General features: G+C 41.4%; 1 protein-coding gene across 1 annotated transcript in view; it reads right to left on the bottom strand.

The window, feature by feature from the left end:
• Window positions 1–9,282: 9,282 nt before the first annotated feature.
• The window catches only part of dnah9 (dynein, axonemal, heavy chain 9), a gene marked incomplete at both ends in the record, with an annotated part of 182,158 nt that continues 168,017 nt past the window's right edge, over window positions 9,283–23,423 (bottom strand). Inside the window, 5 exon segments of the mRNA XM_083933223.1 lie at window positions 9,283–9,510; window positions 12,044–12,179; window positions 12,272–12,525; window positions 16,822–17,004; window positions 20,351–20,521. Coding sequence (XP_083789349.1) covers window positions 9,283–9,510; window positions 12,044–12,179; window positions 12,272–12,525; window positions 16,822–17,004; window positions 20,351–20,521 — 972 coding nt within the window.

The following is a 23,423-nucleotide window of genomic DNA, read 5'->3' as shown; positions in this document are numbered from 1 at the left end:
GGTTGTTTGAAGCAGTTTGACCAATCATTTTTCTGGTGATGATAGATACAAAGATAGTTATAAATTGAATTTCTTCTGCATAACCTCCAGTTAACGAGCCTGTGGTGTGTAAATATCCTTTTTGTCGCTACCCACTGAGGTGTAACGCAAGCAATGAGATTATTTCTGCCTCCAGAGTAGCTCTGCCTCAGAAAAATGTTTATATAATTACAACTCCTGTCCGCCTATAACTGTAAAGGTTTGATTTTTACGGAGGAGGGGGTCACACACCTTATCTCACAGTGTGTCACAGCCAGTAGCACATTTTAACTGACAGTTTCACCATGATATATGGCACCAGTGTTTGCCAGGGCAGTATTTCAATTTGACATCTGAATTAATATGGTTGACTTTAATACTGGTCAGTGCAATTTCAGACCTTCTTTAAATTCATTGCAATCTATGGGTGCGAACAACAATTCTCAAGGCATACAACGCAGCCTGCAATTGCACTCTTCCACAAACACACAAGAAAGGGGACAAGAAAAAAAGCGAAATAAGTTTGGGTTTCCAATTTACACTGATCCTCAAGCCCATCAGCATTTAAATGGAAATATGAGTCTGCAATCAGAATGAATCTGTGGATGGGAGAGCAGCTGAAGCGTGAGAGGAAAGGTAGCCTGAGAAAAGCACTGCAACTGCGGAGGGAGGACAAGGAAACTGTCAGGGAATAAGGCTTTCCTTCAAATAATCGGCTGCTTTCTAACTGTCTTTCCACTTCTCATATGGCACACATTTATTCAACAATGTATTTTATTATTCCCTTTCACATTTAATGCAAACATGAGCCGGTGGCAGAAAGCTTATTTTGTTGGTTAAAAATTAGTTTGGAAAGAAAACAGCAAGATGTGGCTACGTGGTTGAACTAGTATGTTTTAGGACATTTAAGATGTGTCCTAAGATAGAAGAGGAAGAGGAAGATAAGGGAGTCTAAGGGAAAAGGTAACAGTTAGATAGAATGTCTCTTATATTTGGTATAAACACATTTATCTTATTTTTCTCAATTTTATTTTATTCGATTTATGTTTCCTTTTAATTTGCTTATTGTTGACACTGTTCCATTCTCAAAACACAATCCTATACTGTATCTTTTATATCATCTGCCTTATATCTAAGAGTGTACGTTGATATACAGTATTTTCATGATTCTTTTATATAAATGTAAGTACTGACACAGAATATACTGTATGTGTAAACGCAATAAAAAAAGATTTAAAAAATGGTTGGCACTGTCTTTAGTTCTCCATTTGTCCCTTGCTTGTGTCACACTGACCTTTGGGACAAACAAAGAAGAAATGCAGCCAGTTCCATTCTGAATTTTATCTTCCTCATAGAAAGCAATCACTGTGTTCAGGTTTGGTTTAAAAAAAAAAAAACAATAACTGAAAAATGTACCGTATTTTGATGGTGAAAAAAGTTTATAGGTCCAAAAGCAAAATCTTGGAAAATGAACAGAATTCTGAGATGACAATAGAGGGGACACATACATGAAATGCTGCAGATACCTTGCAAAAGGTGTAAAGAGCATTACAGTGGCCCAACCCCTGCCAGCACCCATCGTATCAGCACACTTACAGTCGACTGAATTATGTTCAAGGGCATCATTTCTTCAGTCTCTTGAACCAGGATTTCAAGTGTTTGTCACTCTCCTCCCGCATCACTTTTCCTTCCTCAAGCACTTCTACCTGCTGCACTTCAGAATGGCTGGTAGTGAAACTCCTTCTTTTTAGTGCAATACAACTTGACTCTGCATTATGTAGTGCCAATTGACACCAGACAGAAGTAGTATTTTTAACTATTGATGGTTCCACTAAAGCACATGGGCTTTATCCTGTCTTTAAGGGCGTATCACACTGTCCATTTGTATCGTGCCCAAGCACGCTTCAAGACTAAAGTCTAGTTCGTTTGACCAGTGTGAGGACAACTGTACCATGCCCAGGCTCACCGGTTGGGAGAGGTGGACTTAAGTAAAGCGTGGATGAAGATGCATGGTCATGAGCATGCACCCGTGTACGAGCACAATCACCTTTAAGCATGGGGCACGGTACGAATGGACAGTGTGAGTGCGCCCTAAGTTTGACGTAACACCCTTTCAATATACTATTTATCAGTCCAAATTCAATTCAATTCAATTCAATTTTATTTATAGTGCCAAATCATAACAAAAGTTATCTCAGGACACTTTACAGAGTAGGTAAAGACCACACTCTATGACCTATTTATGATAAACATAGACCCAACAATTCCCCCGTAGAGTACGGTGGCAATGAAGACCTTCCCTATTACAGGCAGGAACGTCAGACAGACCCAGCTCTGTGGAGGACGGCCAAATGACAATGGCCAAATCCGTGACCCTTTTAAAATCACTTCTTTCTTCATTCATCGTTAGGAAAGCAGTTTAGGGCATACTCACACTTGGCCCAGATGACCCCCCCCCCCCCCCGCTTCCCCCGCGGCACAGGCCCTCTTGTACTCACATTACTTGAAATGATCTGGGCCTCGGCTCAATTGCTTCTTACTTATACGTCAACACCCCTCAGAGTTTTTGTTTTGTCTGACTGTTTTTGAATATTTTCATCTGACCAAATCTGCAGTAAACACTCCACTTCTGCATCAGACCCAGTGAACCCTTTAGAGCATCTTTTTAAATGTCTGTCACAGGGAACAGTTGTATATAAATAGTCTCAGGACCACCGGCATATGCTGCTCGTACATGTGCTCATGCTTGTACATGAGCAATCGTGCTTTCCTAAAGCCCACCTCTCTCAACCGGACCATGGCTGGAAAGTGTGCCCGTGCTTAGGCACGGTACAGTTGCAGTCACACTGGTCAAACAAAGTAGACATTAGCCGTGAATTGTTCGTGGGCACGGAACAAATGGTAAGTGTGAGTAGACCCTCAATGACAATTCTGTTTTTTGGACAAACAATGGGGAGCACTTCGTATAGTTCCTGCTACAGTAGGTGTTTCCAGGACCATATTTTGCCGGGATGTCACACACTCAGACTTACAAGGTGAAAACAATACCAGCCTCACCGTTGCAGCGGGTAACAACTGCAACTATACTAAATGTCAGCGTGTTGGTACACAAGGACCAGCCTGAATGCTGATGAGATAATCACTGGCATTATGAGTCACAGTAATCTCCTAACATGCACACAGTAGGTGCTGCTGTTACTAGTTTCTGCCTGACTGCTGTCCTCTCCCCGCTTATCTCCCTGCATGCAGGACTCAACCCCAGTTATTTGTGATAATCCACAGATTGTAGGCAGCTAACAGACATTTGTTTTACGACAGATGCCAGATTCAGATAAACATTTAATTAGCGACTCATCAGCTCTGTCAGAGCTAATTACCCCAGTCTCCAGCCCTAGCCGAAATCTGCTCCTCTCACAGTTGTTCACAGCAGCTGACTCTGCTGGCTGCACGGAGCAGAGGCCCTCATAGTGTACCAGGATTGAGAGCAGCTAATCAAGCTCTGGGAGTGAAGTGCGAAAACAGCACAGAAGTGACCGCTGTCGTGAGAGTGAATGGATTGGATGTGTGTAGTTCAGGGTAGGTGTGTGGGTGGTTAGGTGGCTACACCTGGGCTGTTGTGGGTAAATAAGAACTGGAAACATTTTTAACATGCTTTGAAACCATTGTCCTTTGTTTGAACGGAGATCCTGACTATTCAGAGGAAAACCCAACAAAGAAAAATTGGATAAAAGAAGTGACCGAATGGCTGAAAAGAAGATAAAACTGACTGAAAGTGCTGATTGCAGACTGTCTTCCACCAAGTGACCACAGAATAATGTGTCTCCCTTCTGTTAAATGATCACTGTGCAGCTGTGTAAGTATGTGAAGAACGATGTGGTGGTTAGCACATGTAGTCAGAAAACAAAAGTGGGATTTCAAGGCATCGTCTCCATGGTTAGTAGTTGTTGTTGAGCCCTGCAATCACATTATCCCATCTCACTGAAATTAGATCTCTGCATGCTTACATATTATACACACCAAGGCATCTCATTCACATTAGAAGCTTCTCTGCACTGACCTGTAACCTAGCAACCGCCTGACGTCTCAACCAAGCCGATGATTAAAGGTACCTTCTTTTCCATTCCGAGCATGAACCCTTTGATAGATCCCCCCCTTCGACTACAGCGTTCTCTCCTCAGTAGCATGCCAAGAACACTCATGTTACTTACAAATATGACATATGAATCACCACACTGTTTTAGCCTTTTGAGACCAGGGTGTGTAGCTGCTGTAGTCTGCAAAGCCCCATCATTAACTGCTCAGAAGAGCTTTTATGCATCTGGCTTTACACGTTACACCAGGACAGCGGTGGGTCTGCAAGGGCAATTGGAGGACTCTTTGGTCCAAAAGTGTCTCACATTCTGGGCCTGCACTGTTTCATGAGTACCAATAAACAGCCCACATGACAGTGCTCAAGAATGTTTTTCCAGCCGTTGCAAAAGCAAAACCACAAAAGCATAATTGTAAGGAACAGATTAATGATTAATGCTGCATTGGCCGCTGCTTTTCATTGGAGCAAAACGTCAACATAGCCACCATCTTAGGCCAGGGGAGCCCTGTCTTCTAATGAAAGTATATATATCAAGGCAGGATGTCTATCCATTATTTAAATCATAATTTCTTTCATTTTTAAGCGCTTTGGTTTGATACAAATGCCAGACATTTATTTATGATATCAGATACTTAAAAATTTTTAAATCAGGGTTTTCATACCAAAATACCTCATCTTGTGTAGTAAGAGTCAGCATCTTTAAGCCTTAATATCATTTAAACAGGTAAGTTTTATAAACTATCAACCCCAGAGCAGTTATCATGAATAGGGAAATTAGCTTTAGAGATCAAAACCGCTTTATGGATCAGGCTGTAAACATGTTTATTTCTGATGTAATGTTGGACATTTTAACATTATGGTCTATGGAGATTAAGAACTTGGAGAACGCCTCGAGTGGCCGTTAGAGGAACGGCAGTTCAGCTCTGAGGCGTCAGCTTCAATAACATACAGTGACAAACATAATTTTCAACATCTTACTGATATATTACTAATTATTAAATATTAGCTGGTGTTATCGTAATTTAGTATCAGGACAGTCACTTAACTTTATGTTAGCTTTAAAGAAGGATCAGGACCTACCTCTGTCATATATCTAATTCAACATGTTTATGACAGTGTGACATTGATGTGACATGTTTTTCCAAGTTGATTAGTCTTTCCAAAAGCAGCACAAAAGTCTTTCTTTTTCTATGGGTCTCTAAATAAAGTCTATGGTCAGAACCGATCTAAACCCTGGAGCAAGTTGGTGGCGGCTGTGATGTATCTCACAGATAGATGTAGTATCTACTGTATGTGTGTGTGTATATATATATATAATCTATCCTTCTCAGGAACATATTATTTGTGTTTGTGTAGGACTCAATAACCACACTGTGTACCACAGCCGTGTAGTGTTTCAGACATAACACATATCTTAGGATAACTTTATTATTTTTATTACGTGTTAAGTTAGTAAAATCTCCATACATGGCTGGAACATCCACTGCATTGGAGCAGCGATGCTACAGTTTGATCTAGCATTAGCGGCTCTGCCCTGCTTATCACTACCTGACTGTCAGTTGGTCCGTCCACCATTTTGGTCCAGACTGAAATATCTTCACGACTACTGGATATATGGGCTGCCCCCTACAAAAATGTACCGATGATTCTGCACTTATTGGATCTTCACACACAACCGTCTAGCTTATCAACAGGCGGTAGATGACTTTGTCGGATGGTGTGATGAAAACCAAAGATTTAAAGTAACACCAAGGAACTTATCATTGATCTTAGAAAGAAGAAGGCTGCAATGACCCCTATCTAGAGTAAATATGAGTCTTCTTGGCTATTTCCTTGGCTATAATCTGGGAAAATAGCTTGAAAAATATCTGGAATTTTGTCATTTGTGGGATTGGTGTGTTGCTGTGGTGTTGAGGCATTACAGAGCCTCTGAGGGCAGCGTTGTAATGGTGATAGAGACCTGCATTTTGCATTGTGGCTAGCATGAAGCATGTGGGACCAGGCAGCATTGATCATCGAGGCTAAACTAATTGCCTTATGACACGGAGCATTATGCCGTGTGCCTCAGCCATGGTTCCAACTTTGTATCCTTCAAGCATTTGTACGAAAAAACTTGCATTTCCCCATTAGTGAACTATATTGTTTAACCACCGGGTGTAAAGGGACATTCGGACGCCATCAAACAGCTGCAGCAGCAGCTAGTCAGCGGGTCAGTGAGCGTGCTACTGGTTATCCTTTCTATTTAAGACCCTGCAGACATGCTCTCTCTGTTTATTTCAGGCTAGAATATGTCTCACTGCAGTTGCATGTGTGTAGTGCTATACTGTGATGTAAGAAGGCACAGGCAGAATAATTTTATAATGCTACCTGAAGGGGTAATTTAGGAGTTCTATATAAATTGCCCCACCCTACGACATTGCCTAACTCCTCCTACTTCCCCTCCCCTGCTCCTCCTCCTCTGTGAATCTCCAGTAACCAGGGATAGGAGACGCTGAGGAACCTGGGCTGAGACAGCAAGAGAACAAGGAAGAAAGCATCCACTGTACGTGCTGTTAAGGGATAAATCTGTCAGACTCCCCACTTTCTGCTTTAGACAAGGTTGTTTAATCTCAAAAGGGGTAGAGGGAAGAAGAAAGGAGTGAAGTGGAAGCAGGGGGAGAGAGTTGTTCTTAAGACTTGGAAGAGAAGAGGAAGGACTGGAAACAGGAGATAGGGGAATGACTGCATAATGGCACTAAAATAAATACATTACAAGAGTATGTGAAAATATACAAAATCTGCAATGACGAGATAAAGCATCTTTACCTTTTGGAAAGAAAGCGTAAATGAATGTAAACTTATTTGTATACATACAAAAAAAAACTGAATATGATCAGTTAATACATTATTAGAAAATGCGTACAAAATGTAGGTAGTTTTACAGGTTTGGATTGAGCTAAAATGTGCGAAATTACCCAAACGATAAATTTATTCTGTGATATTCCCCAACCAGCTGCAGCTTAATAACACCTACTCATAAAGTGACTCCATAATATTGCTGGCATTTATCCTCAAACACTTACAGAAGATTAACATTTTAATATCTCAGATACATTAGTTTAAAAAAAGTCTACAAACTACTCATGGATGGTCAGAAAGCTGGACACATGATTTACAGACACACACAAATGGTAAGTACCCAATGGATCTTATGCTGACACTTTCTCTTTCTGGTGCTTCTAAGACTCTCTGAATTTTACTCTTGAGATATGTCACCACTTCCTGCGGGTGAGTGGGGAGAGATTTCCTGCCACTGGACATGACAGTCCAATCTACAAGTGAGATGTCTTTTCCCCCTTTGTGGCTTTAGAGTGTAATTCTGGCACAAAATCATCCCTTGGTCTTTTTCGGCACTTATATACATCAAATAAGCCTTCGAGACTGTTTTTTTCATGTAACAACTATTAACGGAGAAATCCCTGAGAGTTGCTATCAGCCGGACGTGGCTAACGCTGATTAGCATGGGGCAGTAAGGTGAAAGCATTAATACTGCTACTCAATACTGCACGGTTATCGGAGATAGCGGTTCCTTCGGTCAAGGCGGGGATTAACCCCTGTGCTGTTTGCCTCAATCCACCCCACCTTCCACATCTCCCAGCTGAAGACAGTGACCACCAGCACGCTGTGCCCTCCTGCCAAAATATATGCATTTTTAAATGAAAATGCAGTAGTATGGATGTAGCCTGAGACTATAGCCCCTTTCACACATGCCCTGCCTGCACCTGAAATAATTTTGGACATTACCCTTGCTCTTGCAAAATAGACAGTGGCAGGGGAGGAGAATGTGTGCTGGATGTCAGGCTTTATACCCACACTGTACATCCAATAAGTCAGACTAATCATTAGGTGACCTAACAGAGTGGGTGGAATAGGGAGACTCTCCAGAGACCAGCACACTGTGACACTCTTCACTATCTCTCTTCCCAGACAGACATTCTGTCTCATTAAGTGATAAGATGTTATGTTTGCAAAAAGGGAATTGTGTCTTATTGTCAGGAAAGGTTGGCTCTATCACTGTCTTTGTATTTTAACATGTTTTGCATTGATCTGAAACAAAGTGATCAGCTTTGTCAAGCGTAAATAGAGGTGAACAAATAAACTTGGTTTCCCTTTGGTGTATTAAGTTTGACTCATTTTTCAAGTACTGTTGTGCGCCATGCTTCAACGCTAATGACAATCGTACAGTACCAGTAAACAAGCTAGCATGGCTGCCAAACCGTAACCTACTGACGCCTTCATCTGACTGTCATGTGATCCTTATCTTGCAGGTCATACCGGTCCCTCAAAAGTCGGAAATTGGAATGTGACCACAAGATGGAAACAACAAACATGTCTCCTAAATATATAAAGTTGGTTTGTTTCCAGTAAATCGGACACACAGCTACGTAACGTTTGCTAACATTAGCCACCATAAGCTACTGGTCATACCAGACCAAGTTATGGCTATGAACGATCTGTCTTGTTTCCATCCTTTTCCCAAGCCACTTTGAACGAAACCAGCCCACTGTGTTGATGAATTTACTGTTCATCAGACCACATATCAGAAAGGAACCAGCTAGCACACTTTGCTGCCACAGGCAGACTACTTTGCCGAGAGGTAGCAGGTCTACAGTCCTCACAGTGCTGCTGCTCATCACTAGCTTGCTGTTTGTCTCATTTTCCGTAACCAGTGTTGCATAAAAAAAAATATGGTGGAATTAACAAGCTAGCTAGCCAATTAGCCAGTTGCTAAATGGATAAGATTTACCGATTTAACACTTAATTGACACACTCTTATCAGAGCATAGGAAAGCACATTTATATAGCCAGATGAGTGACAATTTCCTATTTATACAAAAGACAGATCCATCCACACAATCTGTTGTTGTCCACTGATGTTAGGTAGAACCATATATAAGGCTGCTTTCTGTACATACACGCACAGTAAGACTGTTGCAGCAAACCCATGAGTTTACTGAAATTAGCAAAAATGAGTTTTAATTCGTAGGAACTCAACTTTTAATTTGACAAAAGAGGAAGACATTTTTTTGTTTCAAAAGTTACATAGTATGGCTTTAAAATATTTGGTCCGAAGTGAATCAAACCCTTGACCCTGTTGGCACCATAACCACCACAATAAAGCACTTGAATTCTTCTTAGATCTGCAGGAGCAAGGCCACTCCAGCTAGAGTCCACTTGGAGGGATTTTCTTTGGTCTTCAGGTTAAAGGTCCATACGTAGGTAGGTCCCCTCTGGCGGGTCTTATAGACAGGGCACTGGTAGACATTCCTGCTCTCCTGTTTGTCCACAGGAATGGCCCTGATGAAGATGACTGGCACGCTCGGGGTGAGCTCTTTCAGCCGGGCATCTACAATCATGCCAGTCTGAAAGAGAAAGGGCGAGGAACAAGGAGAGGGAAGGAGGGAAGGAGGGAGGGGGGATGACAAGCCAGTAAACCAAAGACAGAAACATTTCACAGAGCAGAGAGAAGTTAGAAAGTTTGAAGTGCAGTAAACACTTTGTCCTTATGCTGTAATTTTCAGTGACGCTGAATTAAATGTTTTTTTGTGAAAAAAAAGGAGCAAAAAGATGTTTGACTAATCTTTGGTTGGCACAAATGCTGTGAGAGGACCAGTTTGCAGAACATAACGTAGCGGTCCCCTTGAAAAGTGGTGAAAGTCAGCAGAGTTTGAGTGGAAGTCAAGCTGCCCTGCCTGAGAATACACAGTCTATAAACACACTGAAACTGAGTGGTCTGTCTCATTAATTAATCCTCCTACACTTAGCGCCTGACAAACACAAGTCTCACCATGCATGCACAGTGACTTTCAGGAATGAATGTAAATCCTGATGACTTTGGAAAGCTCAGAGTACAAAGCCCTAATCACATTTACATTCGCTATAAAACTTTAAAGTGCTGTTAAATACCAATAACTTAACGTCTGCTCGGGTAAATACAAATTATGGGTATCTTTAAGCAACTGTTACTATGGAAACAGGTCTATTTTGAGTGTATAATCTCATATACATATTGAAAGAATAACAATATATTACAAAGTCGTTCCCTGTGTAATGTCTGCATTTTTATCATATATCATTTCAAATCAAATGCTTTGAATTCAAAAATGAAAGACGTTTTTTAATTTGCCTGACTACGAAACTGACTCATGTGCATGGTTTTTAATTGTGTTTCCTTTTGTGTTTTCTGTAATTACGTGTTTTTATTCATGCTGTCTATACCATATGTAGAATTTCTGAATTAAAATTCATAAAAACAACGAGACCTGTGCTATACATTTTCTTGTGTACCTACATTGTTTAAAATGTGTTGTTTAAATCCAGAGAAATCTGTAATTTTATTCAAGGCACCAGCCCATGCTCTCATATCCCGTTGAACGTGCGTCAGGATTGTTGTTGTCTGCCAGAAGCTGACGTTATCTGACTTTTTATACAGTTTTAAGCCACACTTTTTTAAAATACACTTGTTAGATCTTGGTCATGAGTGAAGGATTTTAGTCACTGGACATTTGATCTTTAGGTATCAGAGAAACAAGCTCTGCAGCTCGTTCTGCACAGCAGCTCGGCTCACAGCCCCTCCGCAGATGAGCTGAACAGCGTCAGAGAAACACTGTTTTTTTTAACATGAAACTGCTTTGAACTGTGTTTTTACCGGTTTCAATCACCAGAACTGTTTGTCTTGGAGAGGGGGAGACATCTGTAGATAATTCAGTTCTCTGTGTCAAACCTGAACATCTGGATCGTAAGTTATCTGAGAAACAAGCTGAGCTAACATTATTAGCCACTGTCTCGCCAAGGAGCCAAAAAGCATCAGGAAAACACAAATAATTAACATGAAACTGCTCTAAAAGCATTTTTGCCAGTTAAAATTACAAGGTCTGTTTGTTGTGGAGAGGAGTGGACCTCTGTGGATAACTCGGCTCCTGAATGATGAACACTGAAGGAATCCTATCAGAGAGACACAGACTGCAATGTCTGCATTGCTCCATCTTTTGTTATTGTTTCGACTGAGAGACCTTTACAACAGAAAATAACACGATGTACATTTAATCTAAATGGGACACTCCTGGTTAAATAAAGGTTGTAAAAAATACAATATCCATTCAGCACAAAAGGTTCATCATATATTGTACCTAATTTTCTTTGATGCCTGAAACCCCTCTGAATAAAATGCAAACTTCATTAATATAGATGAGTAGATTTATCATACATCTTTGACTTTTATTGCTGAACAAAGCTGAGTCCAGATGGAGTGCTGCTTACTGTCATATTCCCTCTCTCCTCCTCCCTGCCAGTGGCACAGAATGGGCCTTGGGGCTGAGAGGAGGAGGAGGAGGAGGAGGAGGAGGAGAAGGAGAGTGGACAAGTTGTGAGAAGAAGCTGCCCGGCCCGTCTGTCCGCCTGTCTTTTTGCCTGCGTCTCTAACTTTAATGAAGAAAAAGGGAACCACTCCTCCAAAGGGCAATGTAAGTGTTCAAGTGCACACTCTGCACATTCCCTAATTAAGAAGTCTACAGGGATGCTCCTTGAAAGCTGGGCGCATATACAGTAGCTGTATGTATGTAGATAGATAGAGCCCTGGGAAGCTGAGTAATGCGCAGCACTCCGAGAGCTGAACCCAAGCGGGATGCAAAGCATAAAATTAAGCCACAAAGCGAATGTGGAAGTTTCTTTACTTGACTCAGTTTAAAGATGCATTTTGAGGTGAGCTCACCTTATATTAATGTATTAGTCTGTTATCCATCATCACAAGTAGTATATAATTGAATATTTCTGTATAAGGTCATCAAAGCAGTTTTTGAGTTTGTACACCTTCCCCGGAGACTAGATGCCAGAATCAGCTACTCGTACCTCTGTGACAGTCGGCTGAGCAAAATAATCAAATAAAAACTCATGTACCTGTGTGTCCCAGCGTGCACCCTCCATGTACAGCCCATGTACATAGGCTCCTTCACGGGGCGGTAAAGTGAAGTCCTCACGATTTTTCTTGGTGACATCACACTGCAGACACATCCTGTCCAGAGGCCACTCGTTCCTGTCATTCAAACACAACAAGATTGACTGTGTCACACCAAGTGGTTTCTATCACATGCACAGCCGTGATGTCCTGATGCATAACAATCTTACCTTCGAGCCATAGCTTGCATGATGGCTGTGAGGAAGGACTGTGGGTTGAAGAAGCCAGCCAGCCACACTGCAGAGGGTAGGACAAAGTCTGTTGACCAGGCTTCCAGCTCCTTGATCCTGGCCAGCAGGTCAGTGAACCACAGAGCCAGGCCACACATGGAGGGGTAAGCCCGCTTGGTCCAACTGTCTGGCACCATGTCCAAGAAAATAGCATTCTGAAGGTTCTCCATGTCGCTGGTCATGGTTAACTCTCCCTGAAGGGTGGGGAGACAGGAAAGTAAATCATTCAAAAACCACATCACAACCAGCATCTAATCTTCACATTTGTAGCTATGTTTTTGAGCTTTTTATGGCCAATTTAATGTCTACCCTGAAAACTGACGTTAGCAGCACACTTTATTCCTGTTTGGTAGTTCTTTCAGACACAGCAAGCCTTCCTCCATCTGTGTTCTTCTACAGTCAACATGGTTATCCTAGGAGAAACAGTCTCATTCGGCAAGCCCTTTTTATTTCAGTTTACCGCTGGCACTGATGTCTCTGTAGCATTTAAAACACAAAATATAAGTCCCTGAGGATGAACCTAGGTTTTAGGGTCAAAATCTATTTCTGAATTGGTTTGTTTGAGGTTCAAGTTTTTGGCAGTTGACACTGTACATTAACACTGCCTTTGTCTTGCCACACTAATAACAATTTAGAATACCTAAATCACCTCTGCATCAGTCCTCAAAATAATCCTGATCTGTCAGTACAACCGCAGCATCCGTTGACACAGCGTATCACTTTGGAGCTGTACCATCTCACCAAGGCAAACAGTCTCATAGCTCCTGTTTATTCCACTATAAAGACGAAATATGATTCCATTTTCTGGTACAATAGTCTACATGGCTTTTAAATCACTTAGCCGATTTATTGAGGCTTGCCGGGTCGGGAGATCGAAGCCTCATAACTCCAGACAAACACTTTTACCCCCCCCCCCCCCCCCCCCCTTCATTTGTTAACACACGACTCAGTCAAGCTTGACACACAGAACACAGACGGCTCATTCCTTTCTGCTCCTCTGCAAGCCAAATCTCTTAGTCATTGTGACGACTGAGCTCTTGACAAACAACAGAGGAAACCATTTAGCTATGCAGGAATCATAGACAGTCTATGGCAGGAACACTACTGCAGCAGCCGAGCCAACGTAGTGCGGATCGTAGGTGCTGAGGATAATTGAGGGTTTTGTGGTGGATTTTGAGGGACAATTCTTCTGAAGTTCCGCTGTTTTAGATTTAATTGGGGGAAATCGTACACAAAAGACATTTTATCACAAATATATTTTTGTTGCATACTTTTAATAACAATTTTGCCAAATTGTAAACAAATATAGGCTAAAAAACTAAGCAGCTTCACAGACAATACCTGTACATGGTACTGTACATGCTTTTATGGGGTCTTAATCTTCTGATTAATTGCATCTTCCATCATATTTGTTCTCAAGTCTATATGTTTGTGTTAGCACAAATAAGTCAAGACAAGCAGATTTTCATGGAGGAAAATCTCAGAGATCCACTTTAAAATACAAGGAAGTCATTCTGGTTATTGATTTAGGTGCCTACTTGCCTGGATAAGGACAAAAGCTAATAGGAGTTCTTGTCACTTCTGATGATGTAAGCAGTTTGTTACAGGAATTATGGAGTCAAAATGTTTTATGGTTATGAACATTTGTTCACACTATTACACCAATGGTAGAATAATAATAAATAATAATCTAGTGGGCAAGCGTGTGTGCATTTTGACCATACGCTTCCCGAAAGTGAAGCCAAAACATCTGGATCGCCCCCTGAACGCTGGCTACAGTCATAGTCATAAATCCTGCCTACTCTTTGTTAGCTGTCGTGAGGACCAAGCTAAAAAATAAAAGTACACCTCAAATAAATGTTTACCAAAGAGGATTTCTGTCATTTTAGGTAGTTCTGATTAAGCTGATATTTTTTCAAGTGTTTATTTTTCTGATAAGTTATTTAAAGCTATAAAAACAAGGTGAAACATATTATTGCACAGCTGTGATAGACATAAATTGTATGGACAGAACTTTTCCGATTCCTCCTGTGGAGACGGGCTCATGGCTGCGCCCATACCTGGGATATAGTGGCTTCATTTTTGACAGTGGGAGGAAGTAGAGATGCCCATCCATCTCGTCCATCTTTATATACAGTCTACTGTTTTGACCAACAATACAAGGATAACCTGGCGCTCCTGGCACACGATTTACTAAAAAATCAACTTCAGACTCTGTTTTCAAATGACTAAAGCAATAAAGGAAACACACAGAATGACCAAATATTTCACATATTAGGAGATGTGAACCCCTTGTCCCCCTGCAGCGATGACGTGCGTGAATAGAGCTCAATCTCGAGAGTGATTATTAGAAAAAACATTTGTCAGGTGGCCAGCACCACTCCAGATGTTACTGGATGCTGAATAGGCAACTGTTTGCTAACACTTATGTTTACAGCTTGTTCTACTGCCCCCAAATGGCCATAAATAAAAGGAATTAATGCAGCTTTAAATACTTCACTCAGCTAACAAAAGGCTGCTTATTGTTTTAAATTATTTTTTAATACTCAGTAGAGACGCTTCTATACTCACTGAAATCATAAATTCAAAAGTCTTAAAGAATAATAGCGATTTTTCTATGGAAGTAAAAAACAAAACAAACCTGCTGAGGTTAAAGAACCTCAACATGATTAATACTGAGAGTGTAATGGCATGCATGGATAGATTTCCAGCCAATAAATGATGAACTTAGTTAAACTGGTACTCAGCTGATTTGCTTTTATAAACCTTGATATTTTTAGCTGTAAAATGAAAGTGGTGGAAGTAGTCTCAGGTGCTGAACAAACTTGGAGGAGCAGCTTGTCACTAAAATAAACTGGTCCACCTTAAAAGTCAGTTCACCGTGTGCCTGTGTGTGCTAGCTTCAGGGCTAACCTCTGTCACTTTAATCAGGTGACAAGCAAGACATTATTTGTGTAATATGGCTTGCAATACACCAGAGTGCGGAGCGGTGAGAATTTCCAGCTCCTCGCTCACAGAGCTGTTCCCTTCGCTCCTTCGCTCAAAGGCACTCCATCCTCAGCTCAGATTTTAAAAAATTACTAACAGGGAGAGTTCTATCAGATGAACAGCACCTGCCCTTTCACCGTGATGCCAGTGCAGAATGCTACCCATCACCAAACAACAAAATGACTGCCCTCATCAGGTTGGAAATCATGGTATGAGCAAACTGGGGTCAAAATGATGCGGGATGCAGTGGAAGATAAGACAATGCTCAAATGTTTTGAAAATCAGATGATGCACAGTGCGAGTATAAAGTCTGACATATGTAAAACTCACGTGCCGGATGTCAGACCCCTTCAGCTCTTAACGCTATTTGTTTTCCACATCTGGGCTTAGCGCTGCCGAAGACGGATGTGATTGGTTTAAAGAAATACAAAAATTCCAGAGTGTTTTTTACCCCTATACCTGAATGATAACTTGTGAGGCCAGACCAGGGTGCTGGAGTGTGGTCTGGCAATGCCGGTCAATAGGTGTCTCGCTTTTGAAAGCAATATTAACTAACCAAAATTAACTGAAACTGACATCACTACTGGGGACCACTGCTTTTACCTTAAACACTTTATTATTATATATTTTAAACTGACCATATGTTTGTGTAACATTTAAATCTGAAAAGGAAATAAAGCTGTCAAATAAATGCGGTGGATTTAGGGCTGTCGATCGATAATATTGAATCGGCATTTATCGCACTAGTTAACTCCTGATTAATCGCTAATTAATCACACAATGTTTTCATCTGTTGTAAATGTACCTTAAAGGGATATTCTACAAGGTTTTTAATACTCTTATGGACATGGGAGTTTGCTTTATGCAAACGACTGTTTATTATTATTATATCATTTCGAGTCCAAGCCAGGTCTATAGTCCCATTTGTGTGCGACTTAAGTGCAGGAGTCCGAGTCTGAAACTCGAGCGCTCACCTCTGACTCAAAGAGGTTTGTTTCTGTTTGTTTCTTCGTGATTTCCCAAACTACAGGGCGAGCCGAGGGTCATAACCACAGAACGTGCATGCATTAATCGGGCATCAAAAAAAGAAGTGGTGTTAAGAGGAATTTGCGGTTACGCATTAGGTGGATTACTATATACAAGTACAATACTAAAGTAGGTACAGTGGAGTAGAAGTATAAGGTAGTGACCTAAGTAAGTAGCTAGTTACATTCCCCCACTGTAAAATACACAGTGTACAATTGATAAAATGGAACAGCAGGGGCGGCCGGTGGCTGAGTGGTTAGAGCTGTCGCCCCATGTAACATGCTGAAGGTTGGCAGCGACCGCGGGTTTGACTCCGACTTGCGGCCCTTTGCTGCAAAAAAAAAAATGGAACAGCGATCCAAAAAGCTACTTAATTCTGAACAGATTAGTTACACATGCAGTACATACTGTAACTGATGATCATATTTGTCACCATTACCCTTTGGACCCTCTCTGCTAGCTCCTAGTCTCCTCACCTTGAGTCCCAGGCTGAGTTCGCAAAGGGAGCGTCTCATCTCCTGTGTGAGGAGGTTCATGCGCTCACACTCCTGCAGCGCCACCACCTGGTAAGGAGTCCTCTCCTCCGCCTTCCCCAGCAGCTCGCCCATGTTGAACTCCTCCGGCAGCTTCTCCATTATCTCCTCTAACACCGTACGCACCTGTGTGTCAACGAGTGAGTGAATCAGCAGTTAAAAAAATACAGTTATAATTACAGAAACTGAGTACAAGAAACAGAATTGGAGAGAATGCTTAATGAATCAAAAGAGAGATTGGGGTTATCTGTGTCAGATAAACTCCGTAGCCAATGCTGACAGCCTGAGAGTGTGTTACAGTTTGAAATAGACAGTCCCATAAATATTCATGAAGATATATTTTGCAAGGCAGCTCTTTGTTTTCAATAACAGTCTAATCCCTCCGGAAAAAAAATGCTCACATCATATTTTTGTGGTTAAGTGATGAAAGCTAATGCCTATGTCAACATTTTCCCAAGGCAACCAGCATTAGCGATCAATCAGTGGATTAGGTGTCGAACAAAGGATATGAGGTCATCATATCTATGGATTTTTCAGTTCAAATATCTGATCTGGGTTTGGCAGCTACTGAGCACGCTGAATACAAAGTGAGCCTCGTTGGTGAGCCGTGCATGGCTGTCATTTGTTCTGACAGGAGTATCCAGGCTTCAGAGCCAGAAAGGTCACACACACACATTGCAAGGTGAATTTTGCCAGTTAAATTAGGCTTAGGCAGGTTCCCACACATGTTCATGAACCGAATTCAAAAACTTTTCCATAATAAAATTCCATCAACGTTCACAACATATAACACAAACAGAACTGTATAGTATATACATATGATATAATATAATATAATATAATATAATATAATAATAATATACATATGATCCAAATGTTACGGGGGGCGGGGGGAGAAGCTACGCAGCTGCAGCTGCTCTTTGGGGACAGAAACCGCCGAGTGAAAGAACAGAGTCACCAAACACAACGCCAGTCGTTTTTAACAAAAACAAAGTCTCCAGATCAGGATCAGTTCAGAACTTGGAAAATTATCTGGTGGATGTTTATTTTTCAAGATCGCTGATCTGCTCATTTAGCTGTCAATCAAAAAAGGATTCCGCCCCAGACAGCTCATCCAATCATCATGCAGAAGCCGAGCGTTCGGGCCAGCCCACTGTCCCATGGACCCCCAGAGACGCTGAGCGTCCGATGGGCGGGACAATCCAATGATAAATGCTGGGCTAACGTCTAGTTTGGCTGCAGTGGAACAAAGTTTATTACCAACGGAATGTAACGCTAATACAGGAGAGGCGCAAACTGGTGCTAAACCTCAGTAAATGCTGCTGAAATGTAACCTTATCACAAGTGATTTACAGAAATTTACTTGACAAAATGCAGTCATTAGGAATAACAGTATTTTAATGAGTGCTTATCATAAACTAGCATAAAATGCCCTTATTAAAAATACGAGAGAACTCAGGCTGATGGTAATAAAAGTAAAAGAAAGCCTGTAACACAACTCCCACTTTGCTGCTTGTTTCAAGCAACAGTAAGCATAAATTACTTTTTAAAAACGTTAACACACAGACAGCCATTACAGATCCTTACTCAGGATATTAAAAAGTGACACTTGCTCCATTGAGGAAGTGTGCAAGGCTGCACTTTGCTGACAGAATATTTGTTTTAAGCTTTATTTCTGAGCAGTACTGAACCAGAAAATGCCATCCCTGTACAAATCACCCCGGGTGCTGTCATAGGCCCAAAACAGTTGGTCTGCAATTTATTTTCAATTCCGTGTGCAGTAGCTACAGAGAATGTCACCTGTTGTCACCCTACATTTAAGATTTGGTGCTCTAGCCCAGAGTTTAGTAAGACAGCCGGCTTCATGAAAGGCTTCGGTTTTTGGTTTTGGTCCCATGTATGACGGTTTGGCTTTTTAAGCCTGAATATCACACCAGAATCATAACTTTGACATCAAATGCCACCAAAAGCCTCAATGACCTGCGAGTGGTTGCGTCATAACACATCTCTGCTGTGCAGCCAAAAACTGCTCACGCCCACAGAACCCAACTTTTAAGTTTCATGTTGCACTGAAATTTGGAAAATGTCGAGTCGTTTCCTTTGTTTTGGTCCATTTCATAAAAAATGGTCACACACATTGCATATTTGATTGCCGGTAATAAAATAAAAATTAACAGTCTACTGTATAATATACTTTTTTTTTTAACTTTATTTTTAAGGGGCATACTCTCTTTGTTTCCATGCACACATTTTACACTACAGTGACATTAAGAACAAGACCTTTAGTCACTTTAGAGTGACATGAGAACCTACATAGCATTGAACAAACATATAGAGCTGAAATGATTAGTCAATTTTTCTATCAGTAAATTGACTTGATTGGTTAATTGATTGAATTCAGTCTGCAACTATTTTGATAATTGACTAATTCCAAAACATTCACTGGGTGCAGCTTCTCAAATGTGAGGATTTGCTGCTTTTCTTTGTCGTATGTGATAGCAAACATCATATCTTTGAGTTTTAGGCTGTTGGTTGGATAAAACAAGATGTCTGCACGCATCACCTCCGTTATCTCTATTCCTTGTCCACTTAGTTGAGTAGGGCTACTTTACTGTCTTTTTTCTTGCCTTTATATTCCAACTAAGTGAAATCTTAATGCCACAACATCAGGGACGTGCAGAGGATGTGAGACTTAACACATGTAGGCATGCTTTACTTTTCCTCCTCTTCTGTTTGGGGAAGTAACCTCTTCAAATGTGCATGTGGCACTTGTTCATGTTAATGATACATTAAAATAATTTATAAACCCATGGACTTCAATAGCTCATATGTGTTTCATCTATATTTCTGCTCATGTTCAAAATATTCTGCACATAAGAGCATGTCCCACATTTCTTTGTTCTCTGAGAAGTCACAATATTTCAAGAAAAAATTCACCTGACCTATTAGTCCACTGCATTACGTTATGACAGACACACAACCCCGTCTGAAACTCTCTCTTTTTAGAGACCGGGCTGCTCGCTGCTCTACATCAGACCACACAATTACAACACCATCGCAGAAAAAGGGCGCTTTGTCTCTAGGAGGCCAAACTGCAGGTGCTCAAGCCTCCTTTAAGGGCTATCTGTCCTTTAGCCAGTACAGCAGACATGATATAGTGGAGTATGCTTCCAGCTCTGTGAAAACAGTTTCCTGTTTCTACATGACAATGGCTTTGTGCACAAAGTCAGCTCCATAAAGAAATGGTTTTCCCAGTTTGGTGTGTAAGAACTTTACTGACCTACACAGAGCCCGGCCCCCAACCCCATCCAACACCTTTGGAATGAACTGGAACACACATGGAGGCTGTTACAGCAGCCCATGGAATCAACAATCACATATGGATGTAATGTTTCTACTACATGTATAATGTTGTCCACAAAAATATGTGGACAACGAAACATTATACATGTAGTATACAATAAATACTGACCTTTTCCTCGCGTGTTGTCCCGCCACCCTCACCGACTCCTCCGTCCCTGGGCTGCATCTCCAGCACTGTGCGAAAAAGCTTCTCTGAGGTTTGCGTGAGGAAGCCGATCTCAGCATTGGGGTGAAGGCCGTAGAGGTAGGGTGACTCAGCAGGTAGGGTGTGATCAATGTACTGGAGCAGAAGAAATCCATGTCAGAACTGTAGAACTCTTGCGGATCGGAAATCTTTTTTAAGTCCTCTGTATGAACCTCAAATCAAGGATTTGAAGAAAATGTGAAAATCTGTGAAACCTGAGGAAAAAGCCTATCTGATATGATTTTTTCACTAAAAATGTAGACGATAAAAATACATTTTAGAAACTAAACCTAATTATATATATTGACAGCATAAAGATTGGCAACTCCAATTAGGACAGAAAAGTACCAAAGTCTTCTTTTTCCTGTCGGATGTTTGTTCTAAAGTACTGCTGACAAAGGACAAGAACGGAACCATATAAATGATGAGATATTTATGGGTGTCATTCAAACACTCAAGATCAATTGACAGACTGTTAATGACCTTAACAAGAAGGAAATGTGGCATTTTCCATCTGCTGGTCCATAATGAATATCGATATGCTTTTAAATTAGTGCAGATGAAAGTAGAAGCTCAACTGAAACAGGCTGCACTTACATTACATAAAAAAGGTCTTCTAATCATAATTTCCTGATGAAAGTTTTGATGGAAAATATATTGGCCTTTAATACAGAAACACTTTGTAGTCAGCTTGTTTGATCCCCTCTGTACTTGCTAGCTAACTTTTGCTGATTACATACACCTGTATATTGTTGAAAGAGGTGTAAAACTGCTGAGTCGCCTTCCTTTTCGTGCCTATCCCACAACTCTCCTCTCCTAAATAAACCAGTTTTCGGATGGTTGTGAAGGAGATGATGGGCTAACAGATCCCTGGGGACCCACAGGCCTTTTACAGCTCCTGTTCTATAGTAAAATCTTAACCACTCTGCCCTCGGCTTGGCTGTGTGGGGACAGCCAAATGTAAAAACGCTCCAGTCCTTCCCACTGGTGCCACTATGACAGCCAGGATGTAACCGTTGAGCAGCACTCCAACTGGGGGAAACTTAAATGCAAGTTGTACACCCCATTCCCTCTGCCACCCTAGGGACCTCATGGGAGAAATCTGGACTCTGTGAAAGAACACATGTTCTTATTCATACAGTTGTCGGCAGTTGTAGGTTTTTCTTGAGGGACACCAGTGAAGCAGCTTCCAGCCGTCAGAGAATGAAGTGTTTGAAGAAAAAAACTGAAGTGACTACTATATACTTGCCCTTGCTTATTTATTCATCTCTGAGAATCATACATAATATTTGAGCCTTTATGGTGTACTGCAGCAGTTGACACAATAACCTACCTCATTTCTGATTTATCCGTGTCAATCAATGTTTGTGTGAAATGATAAATAACACTATATGACAGACAAGGTGAGGTGAAGCAGTAACCTGATAATGGCTGGAGCTGTCATGACTCTTGTCTGAGGTGCTCTAAAGCAAGGTCAGGCTCAATCATGTCAACATTATTGATGGTGATCCCACAGGGGATGAATCTGATGCATGTGGTATGTTTATTATAACCATTTTAATAAAAAAGGTAAAATGTTTAACTACCTGGGCAGCATGGTGGCTACATCACCTGGATTCAGACTCAGCCAGGTCACACTAGAGCAGGGGTGTCAAACTGATCCAGTAAAGGGCCTCTTTGGCTTCAGGTTTTCATTCCAACCAAGCAAGAACACACCTGATCTGACCTGAACTTACTCAATCACCTGAATTGCCTTCACACAGTTGGATTTGTTCACTATAGAGCAGGGTTCGGGAACCTATGGCTCGCGAGCCAGGTGTGGCTCTTTTGATGATTACATCTGGCTCGCAGATTTCGGCTTTTCAGATTAAACATAAAATATTATCACTTGTTTTAATCCATCCATCGATTTTCCACTATAGTTGGCTGCAGGAGCAATTGCCCATTATTTAAATTGGATGACAATAGCCGACGTTGGCCGTTGCTGGGTAAACAGGTAAACGCCCCCTTTGAATCAGTCTGCTCGCTCATTAGCTCAAAGCTAACCCTTCGACGAAGAAGATGGCGAAAAGAAAAAAAGATGAGTATCGTGCATTTCAGGACGAATGGACTGAAGAATTCGCCTTTGTGGAGAGAGCAGGTTCTGCGGTGTGCCTAATTTGCAATGACAAAATTGCATATATGAAACGGTCGAATGTAAAGCGGCACTTCGACACACGCCATGCTACATTTGCATCAAAATACCCTACGGGAGACAGCAGGAAGAAAGCATGCCAGGAGCTACTGAGCAGGGTGCAAGCTAGCCAGCAGCAACTCCGCGTATGGAACCTCCAATGTGACTATAATTCCGCTAGTTTTGCTGGATCTTTAGCAATAGTGAGGAACGGAAAACCATTCACAGATGGCGAGTATGCTAAAACCTTCATGCTGGATGTAGCTAATGAACTTTTTGATGATCTTCCGAACAAAGACAAGATAATCAAACGGATACAAGACATGCCTCTGTCGGCAAGAAGTGTTCATGATCGTACCATCATGATGGCAAACCAAGTAGAGGAAACGCAAGTGAAGGACATACATGCAGCGCCGTTCTTTTCCCTGGCTTTGGATGACTCAACAGACGTAAGTCATTTGTCGCAGTTCAGTGTGATTGCAAGATATGCTGCTGGTGACACATTTCGCGAAGAAAGTCTTGCTGTACTGCCAAGAAAAGGGTCTTTCATTGAGTTCGCATATGAAAAAAATCTGCCTATGGATAAACTTCTCTAAGTGTGTACTGATAGTGCTCCGTGTATGGTGGGGAAAAACAGAGGATTTGTGGCGCTTCTCCGTGAACATGAAAACAGACCCATTCTAGGTTTCCATTGCATTCTACACCAGGAGGCACTTTGTGCTCAGATGTGTGACGGGCAGCATGGCGAAGTGATGTCGCTGGTCATTCGAGTGATCAACTTTATTGTTGCCCGTGCCTTAAATGATCGCCAGTTTAAAACACTGC

This window comes from Echiichthys vipera (genome assembly GCF_963691815.1).
Source record: "Echiichthys vipera genome assembly, chromosome: 18".
Taxonomy (NCBI): domain Eukaryota; kingdom Metazoa; phylum Chordata; class Actinopteri; order Perciformes; family Trachinidae; genus Echiichthys; species Echiichthys vipera.
Note: the sequence above shows the minus strand (reverse complement) of the source record. Positions and strands in the feature narration are given on the sequence as shown.